Genomic DNA, 16,339 nt, shown 5'->3' with positions numbered 1-16,339 from the left:
CTGGACTCCAGATAAATCACAGCTGGGTTTGAGTGCCTGTAGCACCATCTCCATGGTAGAGTCTGCATGTAGACAATTCATGCCTGAGAATCTCCCTGCACTGAGATTATTAGCTTAAACCCTCCTCCTGCCTACATCTCAGATATACTGTCTTGCTCAAAGGGAGGGCAGGAGCTCGAGAAAAACCAGTCTGCTGACCTACTGTGGGTCATTTTGGGGTAGATAGGGGAGAGGATCCAGGTATGAGGAGGATGGATGCATTTAGACCTGGTGGGACCTGGATGTCCTTCAGGGCCAGAGCTCTGTGTCAGGGAGGATTAATACAAATTTAGAGAAACTTAAGGAATACCTGTATGCATAGCCAGAGTTAAACAGAGAGCTAGCTCTGCCCAAGACATCTGGGAACAAATTCATCACAGCTAACTGACTACTCAAACCTATTCTTAGTTTATATGATAGATACTAATGGTGCACTGAACAGAAAGGAAGATATTATAGAATTTAGTCAGTTGGTGCATGACTTCTTGATAGCTATCCTGCACACTTGAACCTGTAACATTTCTAACATGATTAAATATTAGTACTGGAAAAGTAGTGGACAAAACTTCAAACATTTTTCCCCACCCTTAGTGCCAATATCCTAATAAAAAAGCTGGCCAAATATCAGAGGAATTGCTCAAAAGAGAGACCATTAAGGTGAGCTTAATTCTGGAAGCTGGATTATAGGACATACACACTGCAGAAAGAAGGAAGAACCCTGAAAAACCTTTTTTTTGCATCTTCTAGACAAGTACAAATAAAATATTTTAAAGAATAGTCTGGTGAATGTTTCCCAGTTCTCATTAGTAACAGAGTTCTCAAAATCCCAAGTTCCTGGGCCACAAAGATGTTACATTACAGTGAGTGGGAAAAATCCATTTCTATGAGAATGTCTGAGAATCTTTTTGCTAAAGTGCCATCAGGAATATCAATTTTCAAAGCCTAAAGCAATTTCTTGCCCTACAGCTATTTAGAAGGAGCATATAAAAATGCAAAGGGATCTCAACAATGTCAGTCTAAGCGAGTTAAGTGTAAAATAACTCTCTGCAGAATGATGAAAACTGCAGAAGAAATTATCTCTGATACCACTGGCCTCTCCTCATCCCCCCACTCTCCAAGTTACTTCTGCAGGCAAAAGCAAAACAATGAGCCAATAACCACAGCAACCTAAAATTACCCGAGCTACATGTAAAACATGATTTTTAATTTTTAAGGATAAAAAGCTTTTTAATGATCACATCAAATATGCATTACTCCTCCACTTTCAAATTAAAAATTTACCAATTTCTCCTCTTGAAGAAAACAACTGCTGTCTTCTCAAACTATTTAAAACCCCGAACAGATGTAGAGCTTGCATCATTGCAACCACACACAGAAATACTTCCACTGTGTAAAGAAAAATATAGTCTTTGTAGCTTAATTCTAAGAAAAAATTTTTTAAAATCTAGTGGTGTCATGCCAGTTCATGGTTTGTGGTGCTGGATTCTTTCTAAAACCAGCCATCAGAAGCACCCAGCTCAACAGAATGAGGCACAAATTTTTCACTATTTAATTGATACCAGGTTAAGTGCAAAATTCAGTTGGATGAAGTTAAATGTGGTAGCAGAGCATAATAGATGTTGGCTCCATCTATTTTAAGACCCAGGATGCTTCCCGTGTCAGAAGTCTGGAGGTATATGGTGGGTACAGCCCAAATCCATTCTGGGCAGAGACTCCAGTCCACTTTATCCTCCTCCAAAACCCTGGTTTCTAAGCAAAGGAAACTTTCCATGCAGATCCAGAGTGACAGAGATCTTCAGAGAATCCCCTAGATGACTGGGCATACTGCAAAGCACATTTCCCCTCTGTACACCATAGGTACTGAGTATCCAATGTCAGTGAGAGTCATCTCTTACCATGTGGGATGTGTTGACACCAAATTTGGAAAAAAATGCATACCAGAAGGGTGGACTTAGGGTTCAGATACACGTTTGGAGTTTGTTATCAAATGCTTTATTTATTCATTTAAAGAATTAACTTATGGAAGACACACATTCAACAATACCTCAAAAAAACTGCCAACTAGACTGTGCAAAGTCCACCCTCCACCACCTAAAAGAGGTCACAACTTAATGACAAAAATATTTCTTGATCTTCTAAATTGGAAGACCTGCTGCCTAAACTATCCTTTGCCCAGTTGTTAGCAGATGATGCATATGTATCTTGGTCGGTTTGTCATTGCCCTAAATGATGAACTCTTCTAAAATTAAAGGGACGCCTACTCTCTCTGGCTTTAATTTCAGAAGACAGGAAAGTATCTAGTGGTAGGAAGTGTTACTGGGAAGTTATTGTTGTAATTGGCTGTCTACATCATTTTTACTTTCCCTTCCTTAAGGGAATGTTTGCTAGACTAAATAAAATTTCAGATATCTCTATTGTTTGGGCTATGAAATGGATACTGTCAGCTGATATATGGGAATGGAATATAAGATATTAAAGTGCTTTCTGGGGTCTTCCAGGATAAGCATTTTGGGTCAGTTAAAAAAAAAAAAAAAGTGGGTGAGCATTTCGATAAGATATAACAGTTAGGAAAATGGTTTCTTGGTATTTGTTGTAAGTAAGGTGAAATGGAGAACGAAGGAAACAGATGCAACATTTTTTTGAATACTGCAAAGGTAAAGAAGAAGGAATCTGCCCAGATAAAAATCAGCCCTAAATGTGACCACTTCTTTGTAGCAGTTTAATAACCGAAGGAATTTTTTCCCTTCCCACTGCTTTTCGCTTTTTCTTTCTAGTTTTCTATATTTGCATTTTATTCAGATTGGGCAACAAATTAGATTGGTCAATGTCCCTTCATGTTCAGAGACATCTGGAAAAGTCTACAATTGTTGAGGATATAACTACTGCCACCAAATTGACACTGGGGTATGTCATATTAATTTACATTTTCATCTCAGGTAATATCACATTCCTTTCTTTGAGAAGTCTTTCCTACAATGGTGAACTACTGTGGCTTTATATCTCATCCTCCAAAATTCTGCAATAGTTTAACATTAAAGGTTACAGTAAATTGCCTGCAGTTTCCTTCCCCTGCTATCTCTTTGCTAAATTGCACCCACATATGGTTGGCTGCCTCCTTCCGCTACAGCCGGGCAGTCCTCTGGGAAGATAATTCATCTTTTCAACCTTCCCATGCAGAGTCACTCACTGCAATGTCACTTCCAAGCATGAAACTGGTAGCTAGAGACAGACCATGAAATGTTACCACTTGTCAATAGCAAGCGAATGAGCTCCAGCATATGCAGAGCTGTTGTGATTATCTCAGCCCTGGACGTTTCAGCTGTGGCTATGAAGTGACTCGATTAAGGGATACAGCTGCACCCTGTATTCCTGTTTTCACAGCCTCTGTACAGTATTGCTCTGTCCACTCTGCTTTGCATTAGCACATGATAACATATTTTAAAATGTATGTTTCTTTATCAAAGAAACAGACATCTTACACCTGTCAATACAAAAAACCTCATGAAGTAAAGAGTAAGATCATATCAAATGAGTCCTAAGGATAGGACTTGTGCTAAACTCCAATTAATGTGCACATGAAGGAACAAATGAACAACTTTGATAATGTCCATAAATAAAAAAAATATTTCAAGAAATTTCTAGGGCCTTTTTGTCACATGCTGCAGAGAGTCAAGCAAGTTTAACCATGTCAATATGAATCATGCTGATGGGCAGGAGACAGGCAGCAGCAACTGCTTGGTGTGACAGTAACACAGAAAACACGTTGTAGGTACTCATGATCAGACCACAGCTCTGAGCAGTCTGCAGGATGCCAGCCCCCCACTTCGGGGTCTTGCAGAGCCGGCAACACTGGTACAGCACTGGGTGACCAAATGGCAGGAACTAGCAGAGCTCCGAGTGATACAAAAGACAAAACTATGGAAAAAGAAAGATATTAGAAGAGTCTCTGAGTTAAGTAGAGGGTTTGTGTTAAACTGTCAGCTCATGTCATTATATGAATAATTTATTTTCAAACCACAACATTAACATTTTCCCCTTGTGTTCCTGCTACAGTTCCTGCAATACTATTCCAGTAGTCACAAACAAGTGTTCAATTAATGTAGCCAAGCAAGAAATGGCAAACCATCTCACCTATGACAGATACACATCCCAGTGGAGCAACAAGGGCAATGGGGGCAAATCCGTAGGCTGTGAAATTGCCCACCTCTCCAAGCCCCAGGAGGGTAATCCCACACCACCATAGCTTGCTCATGTAGTAGGGCTTCGGCTCCGTTTGGCAAGCCAGTCGGAGATGAGTGCATTTCTAGAAAATTAATTATTAGAAACAGGCATGAAAAGAAAGACTTCTGTTGTGTTCTTATGTCTGACAAAAGTGGAATAATTAGGGGGGCTGTCAACTGCAAGTTCCTGGTGTGTCAAGGTTTTCTTTTTAAACATGACTTTCAGCTTGTTGTTGCAGACACATTGCTTTATGTTAACTCAGTGCTGCTTCAGATGTGTGCTTTCTTAGCCGTGGTGGAAATGTCTGGAAAATTAGACCTCTGAATAAATGTGAAAAATATTAAGTGAATACTAGCTAGTGCTTCCTAGCTATCACTGCACACCTCTGTTCTTTCTCTCAAAGCAGAGTTCAGCAGTTTTGCTGTGAATCTGGAAATACCCAAAGGCAGGAGATGGGGCAAAATCAGAACTGTGGCAACAAACTGGGAGAAGGGGACCAGACAACATGGTGTTCCTGCTCCATGATATGTATCCTCGCCAGAAATACAATTTCAAAATGAAAAAGGCAGCACTTAATCACATCTGCTGTAGGGAGGACTCTAAATTAATTAGGTAGAATTTAGGATTTGGCTACAATCTCCTGTTTGACCTTAGAAGAAGATCTCAGGTAATGCATTATTTTCAGAAGGAAAACCAGCTATACCTGTATCAACAGGTATAATATATACTCTAATGATACTTCATCAACACTTCTCGTTACATGGAGGAGGTATCATTGACAGATGTTGTAATTGTCTTCTCTCTGGCTGTACAGCAAGAACCTGTATATAACAAGATAATTTGACTTTGATCACACCGGTCTTCTGAAACAGAGTCCAGGCAGTCTCCATCAGGAAGGTGTCATGATTGGGAAGGATGCAATGTTTACTACATTAGTTCTGCAGAATATAATTTCCTTTCTCAGATTCCTCACCAGCCTCTCTGCACATGGGTCAAAAAAGTTGGAAACCAAATGATACGGTTATTGTAGTATAAATGGTGGTAAAAGATTTTCTCCATCACTTGATATTTGATTTTGGAAGCATCCCTGCAGAGCCCTGGGGAAGTGGTAAACAATTTTCCTCACACTCTGATTCTACTCTGTAGGCTATGCTACAGAGTATGGGCCAGACAGTAATGACTGTGATACACCATAGTCTCAGTCATTCCTCTTGTTGAGAGGATGCAGCACATTCTTGCAGCTTCATGCTGCGGAACATCTTCAGGGGATGAAATCCTAGGAAGAAGTTTAGCCCTCCAAGGAGAAAAGGAGCATAAGGAAATCAAACTTCCCTGAGCCACAGATCGCAATTCTCAGTAACATCCAGAATTTTGCATGTTCCATTTTTATAAACAAACAAACAAACAAATAAAGCCCAACAAAGATCCAATTGAAATTAATATTAAATAATATTCAAATCAAGAATCCAAGTTTCTGCTGAAAACCAAATAGTATAAGTTCTTAACTGAATCCTGAGCTCTGGTTTCTCCCCAGATTCTTGTAGGAATAACTAACTCTTGAGGGCACAGTATGATTGAAAAGATGTGCAACGAACACAGGAGGGTGAGCTCAGCAGCTCCCCTACAGCCTTCTTTCTCTAGATGTCTGTGTTCTTTGCATAGTAATGTGTGTGGATGGTATTTAGGTGGAGGCTGTTTATAATGCAGCTAAAATACATTGCAAATGGTGGGCTGTTCTTTAGCTGACAACCAACTAGAGGGAAGAGAGGGAGGATAACTGACTGCATGGTGGGAAAGAGAGAGAGAACAATAAAATTTGGTCTGTCCATTTAATATGAGTGTGAAAATAAATGTTGAGATCTAGGGAAAGTCAGCAGGTTAGAACTCATATTGGAGAGGCAGCAGTTGTATTGACCTGCCTGCCATCTCTGGCTAAACAGATTTCTTTCTACATGATTCTCCAACTAGAGATTTTAAAATAGAAGAGAATCATTGAAGAACCTTCCACGATTAATAAAATGGGTTATTATGAATAGAAGATTTCATATTCCATAGCTTTCTGTTTCATCCTTTACAGGAAAAGCAAGAAGTAGCTTTATATGAGACATACACAACTCTCAAAATACAAGCTAGCAAGAATACTTTTTCTGGGCAACTTACACAACAATGTCTTCTGCACTTTGAAAACTTTTGTTAAAAGACCTAAAAATACCATGAAGTCTACAAGATACAAATTATAATGAATTATTTAACTTTCTACTGAGTATGTATTCTAATGATTAATACAGAAAGGATTTTATAAATCTCATCCTACAACCCTTTGCCATAGTTGTAAGGTCAGCACCTCCCATTGCTTTTATGAGTTAAAATAATATTCACTCAGATTATTTCAACCTAATTGCAGAAAGAAAACTAAATTTGTCAAAGTTGTTTTGGGGCCCAATATTGCAAAAAACTTTATGTCTCTATGCATTTAATTACATTAATAGCTTCATTAAGCAGCACTTAAGACCTTGTGGTCAATTCCATTTTAGATTTGGCCACTCTGAGACAGGTTCATGTGATGTCCAGTGGGAGCAATAGTGGGTCACAGCTGGTATTTCCTTATGGCACATTACAAGGAGGAGGAGTAGTTTTGAATTTTTATTTGGTTCCCATATAAGAATCACAGCACTGAACAGGTTGAGAGCTATCATACTGCAAACAACTACAGCAGGGCACTGTTAAACCACAGCTAAAGAGAGGAAATGTTTATTAAATGCAACAAAATTTGTATTTTGAACTTCACCATAAAAACAAATTGTAACATAAGTTACTTGCTAAATATAAACAACTCTGAATAAAGAGAAATTATTTCATACCTGTATATTCAAAGAGACGCTAATCAGAAAATTTGAAGCTGCAGCAAGTAAAACTCCCAAGAGCTGAGTCTGCAAGATCACAAAACAAAGAAATACAAAAATACTGCTTATTAGTTTAAGAAGAACAATATAATGGTGGTTTTCTGATAGAACATTGTAACCCAATCAAAACCAAATTATTGTACTTTTCAGTCACTGAGTTCATGCTGCACTGGGTAAACTGATAAAAAATATCTCTGCACAGTTGACTAGGGCTTAAGTAGTAAACACCCGGGAATGGAAAGGGCATCCCAGTGCAGGAGGTGGTTTTACTGTCCTTCAGTAGAACACATTCTTAAATCTCATGAAAGAAAAAACTAGACAGGTCTCAGTTGAACACTACACACAGGTATTCTTCTTTTCCAAAACAAGGACCTGTTTTGTTACATAATCCAGAAGGAAAATCAACAGCAATCAAACCATTCATATTGGAACACAATTATCTTACGTGTTAACATATCCATTATTTGACAGGGCAGCCAGGAACATAGGTCTCCTGACAGTTTCTTTAATGTATTGTGTTATCTCATCAAATTATTTTCTAATCAGACTGTCTAATTTTCAGTAAGATTTGCAAACTTTCTATGAAGCTGAGAAATTAAAAACATACAAGCAGGATTCATTATTTTGGAAAGCAGTCATTTAAAGATGCCATTTCAGCAAGCTCAAATAACAGGTAGGTGGTAGAAGTCCCTGTCTACTTTCAAAATGTTGTAACACTTTGTATGTTGTCATAAGTGTATTCAAGACCCATTCAAGGTCACTGGTATAGTACTGTGAGGAGCCCCATTAGCTTGTAAAGAAGACAGACACACTATCAGTGAGTTTTTATAAACAAGGTCATGGTAACATAACCCAGTGTAACTATTGCTTGCAAGCTGTAAAGCAGCATCCAACTCAATGCTCACAGCCTCAGCTTTCATGACTCTTCTCCAAGAAGGCCCGTGGGCACCTGTGAACAGGCAGTGCCCACCAGCTACAGAGGCTGTTGTCCCTAAACATTTATAAAGAGCAGTATGTGGTCCAGCAAGCTTTTGGAGGGGAGGAATTATTGTTGTGGCTAGATAATTCCCAGACTAGAAAAGAGCACCCCCAAAAGTGTGAAGAAACAGCAGCCTTATTACAAATGGATGATAATATTCTTATTTAAGAGACACAGCTGAATCCAACCATCTCCAGCCCATGCATTTCTGTAGTGGCTTAGACTCAGAAGGAGAAGCAGACAACAGAATTGCTCTGGGTGAAGTGCTTGGCCGACTGCCAGGTGTCACCAAGGCGTGACTGACCAGTACTAGGGGATGCAGAGAGTGGAATGCAGAAGGTGAGAGGACGCCCTTCTCTCACACACCCTCTGTGCTAAGTATTAGTGGCACCAGTGCCACAGCCTGTGTACAAGAAGCGTTCAACAAGAAGCATTACTCAAGAGTTTTGCCCATACCCTCTGGTGCCTGGCCACTGGAGGTTCTTCCCATCTTGCATCCTCTCCCTGCACCCCAGTATCCTCCAGTGGATGCTCCAGCAGCGTGTCCTGGGCTCTCACGCACGGTGCATTTTCCATGCCCTGGGAACCCCCCTCACTGGGAGCAGTGGGGAGCGTGTAACAAGACATCTCAGCACAGGTATCTGCTGAGATCAGGCACTAACTGTTGCAGGGACATGAGCAGCCTTTCAGCCTCCTTCCACGCTGGGGAAATGCTGTCAAATGGCACCCACCCAGGGCCCTGAGGAGCAGAGGGGATGGGTTTTCCTTCCTGAGGCTTTGATGCTGTAGCATCAAACCCTGAGCACTGATCTTGCGCAAAGTTTGAGCACTTCACAGGTGGATTATTGCACTCCCCTCATCATCCTGCACCCACGGCAGCTTCCATAAAACAGCAGTTAAATCAAAATTGTTTTCTTGCTCCCAAAGACTTGTTCTTTTTAAATGACAACATACTCCCTTGTGAGGGGGTGAAGAAGTGGCCTTGTCAGCCTTATCGTGAAGGGTTTAAGAAAAAGGAGGCAGCAGAGAATAGCAAACAGAAACTGCCACCTCATTTACCCTATCATTTTATTAGTTTCACATCAGTAATGCATCCGCACTACTCCCAGCAGAGAACCCCATCTCTTTGCTGCTTTTTTTGTTTCTGTGGCTGATCCTACCTTATGGCTGCATCTCTGGATAACCCTTTGCAGCTCCTTACTCCCAGCTTTCAGCCGGGGGTCACAGGCACTCTGCAGGACTCATGAGGCAACCAGCACCCCAGGGCGTATCACAGAATCACAGAATCATTAAGGCTGGAAAAGACCTGCGAGATCAACAAGTCCAACCATCAACCCAACACCACCATGCCCACTAAACCATGTCCCAAAGTGCCACGTCTAGATGGTTTTTTAACACCTCCAGTGATGGTGACTCCACCACCTTCCTGGCAGCATGTTCCAGTGTTTGACCACTCTCTCAGTAAAGAAATTTTTCCTAATATCCAGTCTAAACCTCCCCTGGCACAACCTGAGGCCATTTCCTCTCATTCTATTGCTAGTTACATGGGAGAAGAGACCAACACACAGGCTCAAGCCAGCCCAAAGGAGGGTCTCCATCCAGCTCTGGAGGTAAAACTTGCATGCAGCTGATGGGCAGAGGATGAAGCTGTGTGCTCCATCTGTCATCTAAAAAAATGTGCAAAATCAGATCCATGTATGGGTACTCATGATGACCTGAGTACCTGCCTCCAGAGACTGTGAAGCGAATGCCCCTTTGAAGGCTTTACACACTGCATGGACAGGGACTTCCGATGCCCTGCATCACTGCTGTCCCCTCCAGAACAGTGACGGCTTTCATACCGCGGTGGTTGCTTTGTCAGGTACCTGTGAGCTTGGCTCAGATATCCTTGTGGAACACATAAGATTTCTAACATGATGACCACCCTGTGTCTGAACAGAAACCATCTCCCAAGAGTCAATCCTTTTCTTACAGGTTCCAGAAATTGCCAGGAACAGAAAACAGGTCAAAAACTTGGGTCTTCTCAGTCTTCTCCTCATTTTCTGGGAAATACCGAGACATGTGTGACCATTGTCTCAGTACTTCCCTGTGAAATACCAAGACCAGTATTTCCCTGAGCTGGGGCTGGGCTGGGACATGGGCCTGTGGGTGGACCCAGCCCTCGGCAGGGCTGTGGGGAGCTGGAGACCAGCCCTGCTGTGGCATCACTGGAGCAGAGGCTGACGGCCCCAGGGGCTGAAATGGGGTCCTGGGCTGCGGGCAGGGTGGGAGAGCCCCAGGGGTAGGCAGGGACGGGCAGGGCCGTGGGTGCCTTCGGGGCCCTGACAAACACACGCAAAGCTGTTGAGGTGACACTCCCTTGCGCGTAACTTAAGCAACCTCTGTGTCTGCACATAAGGAAAAATGGTGCGTGTGTATGATCAAGGCAAATTCATAGTGGCAGCCTGGGCTCAAAACTTACCCTCATTGCTCAGGTCATTTTATTGTAATGGCCACATGTTTCACCTGAGCATTGCTGTTGGCATATATACTGCGCTGACTGCTCCAGACTGACATGTGTTAATGAGCTCTGGTTAATATGGTGATAGCACCATGCTTCTAAACCCAGGGCTGGACAGACCCCTGAAGATTAAAAGCAGAGTACAATGCCCTGAGGAGGTCAAATATCACATGGATCTGTTCAGGGAGATGAGATGAAAGTACAGTAACGCCATGCAGCTATAGCATGGCAAAACTGTCTTGTACATGTTTATACTCAGACATGCCAATATTAAAGAAAACAACAGGGAACAAAAATACAGTAAAGAGGAAAATTAGATTGCAAACTTCACAAATCAGAGTGCATCTTAAGTCAGCAGGCAATTTCTAATGCACAAGAGCTATCACATACAGCAGTGCTCAAAGCAGGAGAGAAAAAAATAGGATTCCATATCTCAGGCTAGTAAAATGATGCATGAATGAAAGATGACCTGCGACAGAAGATAGATCACCCTATCAAACCAAAATGGTTGCTGTATTGCCCTGAAGGCCACCACAACCCTTCTGTTCCCATCTTGTCATGTAAAAGGCTTCATTATTTGTGCTGTGCCTGCCATTCAACATCCTTTAGAGGCTAGAGGGCTGGTGGAACAGCCAGTTTTATAAGTAATAAATATGATATTCTCTGAACACAGAGTTTCCAGTTGTGGTATCCAGTTGTGATATCATCCACAGCACTGCAGGGCTTCCCACACGTAAGTCTGTCCCTCCGTGAGGGAATTCAGTTGCAGACACAACTTCAGAGCCATGGTGCTACTTCAGTCAACTACGGACTTCTACAGCAAAAAGCCTTAAATATTCAAAACTGTTGGCATAAAATGCAAGTCCCTTCATCACCAAAACATCTGTCTGAACGTACAGGCCACTTTGTCAGACCCCAGATTTCAAACTGTTGACACATTCTTCCAGTGCTTCCAAATGCATGAGGCTTGTCACAGAAATATCCTGCCCTTAAGTTTTCCAGTAACTAAAAAAACAGCACAGATATTTGATTTCCTTCACCTTAATATGGTTTGGAACAGCCATGAAAGTCACTTGCTTGTTTTGCAGTCCTTTCTAGATAGTCCCCGAGCACACAGACCATGGACTGAGGCTGGGGATCTGCTGACATTTTCCTCGGTGGCAAAGCCGGCTTGAGGAATTCCTTCCTCTGGCCCTCCGTTCCCTCACTGCCTCATTTGCATTAAAACAACTATTTGTGAGGCTGGCAAGGCACTGTTGCAGCTTTGAAATAGCCATCCCAAAATATACCCCATTAGCATTATGTTCTTTATAACCTACCTGCCAATGTTTAAAACTAAAGGTGGATCAAAATTCACAAGCCACAGCAAGGGTTCTAAAATGGTGACCCCGCACGGTTTGCCAGTGGTGACAGTGGCCCGTACAGGGGGCTGCTGGGGGGAATGAGTTCAAAAAGTGGCAAATTCGTCTCCAGCAAGGCACCCTCAGCACTCACCCGGGATCCCCCATCCCAGTCGCGTGAGTCTCTCGCACGAGCCCAGGCGCGGGGAAGGGAGGTTTTAATGATTGGTCAGTAGGCATCCACTTGCCAAGTGAAGTGGCAACATATCACTATTCAAAATAAATGAGCAACAGTATGGCATATTGCTGCGTACAGTCCTGCTTCAAGCACTCATGCAGGACCTGATTCTTATTTACCCTAGCACCTTTTCACATCATTCTGGCAGGGTTTTAAAAGGGCATTTTACATGCAAGGTCTCTTTTTATTGTCAAAGTAAAGTAAAGTAAAGGGTTTATAGCAAATAAAAGCGGGGCTGAAATCTAAATCTTTGGCACTAATTCTAATAAATTTGTCCCTTGCAGACTAAAATCTGCATTGGAGACTCAATTACACAGTGAGATGCAATTTATCCATATTGCATGTGTGTTTTCCTAATGCACATTAAACTGCAATTGCCAGGCCTGTGAAATGAAAACTTAGAAAGATTAACTTAGTCTGCATTGACTAAAAGGTATATGGCCATTATTTATGGAAACTTGCTATGCCTATAAATTGAACTGGTGAACAGAAAAAACCCATTTCAAATGTGTGTTGTTGGCTCATTCATGAAGGCTAGTTAAACTGTTCCTCCTGTTTTTCTTTATTTCTTCATTTATTTGTGATCTAAAGGTGTTCCCAAAAAATGTAATGACATATACTGCTTCAAAAACTACACATCGTTTCCAGTAATTAGTATTTTGTCAGATCTCAATGGATTTTGTAAAAAAGGGAAAAAAATGCCTTCTAAACTTCCAATTCTGAGTTAACTCTGAAGCAAGGGCAATTCAGAGCCCTTAACAAAAACCATATTTTTCAAAGAGCCACCATGTGGAATTAGGAGAGGCTTATCATTTAGCTATTATTATTCACAGAGTTTTGGCTGTACTCAGTGCTTTACAGATGTATAAAGAAAACAAGGGCCTTGTTTCAATGGTTTTCATAGTGCAATTCATATACTCATATATGGGTTCAGGCCCATATGAAGTACTGGAGACCTGAAATAAGAGTAAGAGGGCAATTGCCCATGTTGGAATATGTAATGAAAATACGTTTGATTTGTTCGTTGTGACATAAAAGAAAAGGGACATTGTTCAATACACAAGAAGGAGAGAATTAAAACATTTGGCACCATTTTTGTCAGGAACAGAAGGAGAGAGGGGAACTTGGTAACTAGGTCAGGATAAATGTGAGTGGAGACAAGGCAGTTTGTAGGTTTTACACAGGTCGCCAGGCTGGATTCCAGACCACAGTAGATAAAGTTCCTATCTCATGAATATTACAGTACCCTTGCCTTTACTAGGTTTTGCCTTTCATTACCTCACAAATTTAAAATACATCTTTTTCCAGAAAAAAGACAAACTGTAAAGGCTGGAAGTGGAGCCTGGTAAGTTATCAGAAGGTGTGGGTACTTAAAAGGATAAAGCAACTGCAGAAGTGGGACACTTCTATTCATCTCCATGCTTTAATCATTTTCATGATATCTTATTTATATTCATCAGTCTGATTACTTTAATGAATGTCCATAGTGGATAACAAACTGAGATGAAGAATACGAATTGTGAAATATACTAAAGCAACTTCTGATATGCTCACTAAGGTTATCTACAAACATATCCATTCACTATAATGTTAACAAGCATTATGAACAGTAATTTTTTTCCTTTTTGAAGAGTTACAACCAAACCTCTCAACTCCTACATTTCAATTTCTTATTCTCAGGAAACAAATCTCAAAATTAGAATTAAATGGGAGAATGGGGAAGGCACAGAACCGATTTTTACACTGTTCCTCAGGTGAATAGCCTGGGATAATTTACGGCATAATCAAAGACCATTTCATATTTTTAATACTGCCTGTTAGCTTGCAAATAAAAAACTCTCCAATGACTGTATAACAGAGGCTCTAAAAATTTCAATCATAGTTGATAACACCTTAATAGAAAGATTTTCTCAAGGACCATCACGTAACATCCCCATGGCAACTATAGAAATTACATACCAGGAAAAGCAAGTGTAGGATTATAAACTTTAGCCAGTTTCCAGGTCCCTCAGGAGAAACAAGGAGGCAAGCCAGCATTGCCTGACCAGCTTCCCCCAGAAAATGGCCAGTTGGCTCGGGGATACTCCTCTATTGCTACCCAGGAGCAGGCTTTCTGGATATTCCTGTTTGACCCTGTCTAGTTCCTTGTGTACAAGGTAAGGTTCAAGCCAGACCACTCAAAGCCTAGGTATATTAGCTTCCAGAAGCTACAGCCTGGCTCACATTGAGAGGCTGCGCTGCTCCTCTCCCGGCTTCATGCGGTTCCCTGGACCCCTAAATCGAGAGCCAAGGAGGGGACACAAGGCTCATGGGGAGCTGGAGTGTACCAGTTCATGCCCTGCAAGATGGAGCTAGCTCTGCCTGTGTTCAGAAAGACGGGCAAGCTCAAAAGGGAGCTATCGGAACAACTGAGTAAATAGAGTGCTGTTAAGGGTTACCTCAGGTTGCAGGTCAAGGCACAGAGAGTACTGCTGGAGAGATGGCTCGCTCTGCATGTACACGCAAACATGCCTCCAAACCAAGCACAGCTAGCTCATTCCCTCTTGTTACTGTAGTAAAAGTCTTGCTGGAGTACAAATGAGCTATTTCTAATTCCACTTAAATCAGATACACAAAACCCTGACAGCAATGTAGCCAGCTTAATACATTATTTGCCAAACCCTAAAAAGAATTTTCATATAAAAATCTCCCTTTACCATCTGAGAGGAGCCGGAGAATGACATGCCTTTTCCAGCATGCACCTCTCCAGCATCACTTTCCAACAAAGGCAGGCTTGTCTCCCATCCTGTCTCAATTAATCCTCTGTTAGATATAACTAACCCTTCCTTTGATGTGCACAGATAATGCTTCTCTACATCACAACCCGAGTGAACATGCCCAGTCATTGAACCGCGGTGTCACACATGTGGGCCAGGGGCAAACATAGGCTGGAAATGAGGACACTTCCAAGCCAGTGGCATTTCAGAACAGCTTCTAACAGAAGTAACAACAGGGGAGGGGGAAAAGAAAAGATTCGACTGCATTTAGAATGAAGTTTGATCCATCTGTTAAAACAGTTATGTGATTTTACGGTAGGGGAATGGGCAGCCCAAAGGTCCTTCCAGTCTGCTGTTCCTCCAGAGGAGGGGTGCTGTACATTAGTTCCTTGCTTTCCTTCCTGCGCCTCACACACTTGGCTCTGCTAGTTTCATTTCCACAGAGAGTTAATCATTTACAGATAGTTCCTCATGCAAAAAAATGACTGGACTCCAGAAGGCAGAACTTTCTGGTTAGCAACATTATTCATTTAAATATAAACAACTGCTAGATTATCAGTGATGATTTAAAAACAAGAGGCCTTGCACTCTGTAAAATATTCACATGTATGCATACGGGTGCATACACACACAAATACACAACTGGATGCATTTAATTTGCAGATGCTTCTGGTCAAAACTTCAAGATGCAAATCTGGGGATAACAAATAAACTCTTTAAAGAAATGATCTCATATGCAAATTTCTTGCAGAGGCCTGAGATATAGGCAATGGGCTCGTGTTTTCCCAGCTGTCTCCCTGTGACACATTACAGTTGTTCATTTTGACCTTTTACTACAAACTGTAACCTGGTTTAGAGTATTGGTTGCCATTTTGTAGTCCGTGGTGGGTGCTGACATAAGGAGTAGGTGTCTAGTTCACAAGAATCCAAAACATCTACTACATAGTTGCCTTCTGTTGCAGAAAACAAAAATCAGTTTAGCTGAATGATCTCTTCCAGGTACCTTTATCACCTTTTTGTGTTCTCTGTTGGACTTTTGTGAACCACTCATTGCTTTTTAGTTTGTCCTAGCAGCCTCTGATCTGTAGTTGCTGTGCTTTCACTCCAGCCAACAGCTCAGCCCGACACAGCTGCTCGCTCACTCCTCCCCAGCAAAATGGGGGAGAGAATCAGAAGGGTAAAAGCGCAAAAACTCGTGCATTGAGATAAAGACAGTTTAGCAGGTAAAGCAAAGGCTGCATGCACAAGCAAAGCAAAACGAGGAATTCATTCACTACCTCCCATCAGCAGGCAGGTGTTCAGCCCTTACCAGGAAAGCAGGGCTCCATCACACCTAACAGTTACTTGGGAAGACAAATGCTAT

General features: G+C 41.7%; 1 protein-coding gene across 1 annotated transcript in view; it reads right to left on the bottom strand.

Annotated features, from left to right (window-relative positions):
* Nucleotides 1-16,339, bottom strand: part of NIPAL2 (NIPA like domain containing 2) — a 50,974-nt gene that overhangs the window by 25,135 nt on the left and 9,500 nt on the right. The window contains exons 2-3 of the mRNA XM_009808501.2: nucleotides 7,122-7,190; nucleotides 4,171-4,342 (exon numbers count right to left, since the gene is read on the bottom strand). Coding sequence (XP_009806803.2) covers nucleotides 4,171-4,342; nucleotides 7,122-7,190 — 241 coding nt within the window. The remainder of the gene's footprint in view (nucleotides 1-4,170; nucleotides 4,343-7,121; nucleotides 7,191-16,339) is intronic.

Source organism: Gavia stellata, chromosome 3 (genome assembly GCF_030936135.1).
Source record: "Gavia stellata isolate bGavSte3 chromosome 3, bGavSte3.hap2, whole genome shotgun sequence".
In the NCBI taxonomy this organism is placed as follows: domain Eukaryota; kingdom Metazoa; phylum Chordata; class Aves; order Gaviiformes; family Gaviidae; genus Gavia; species Gavia stellata.
The sequence above is the reverse complement of the archived record's forward strand: the minus strand, read 5'-3'. Positions and strand labels throughout refer to the sequence as shown.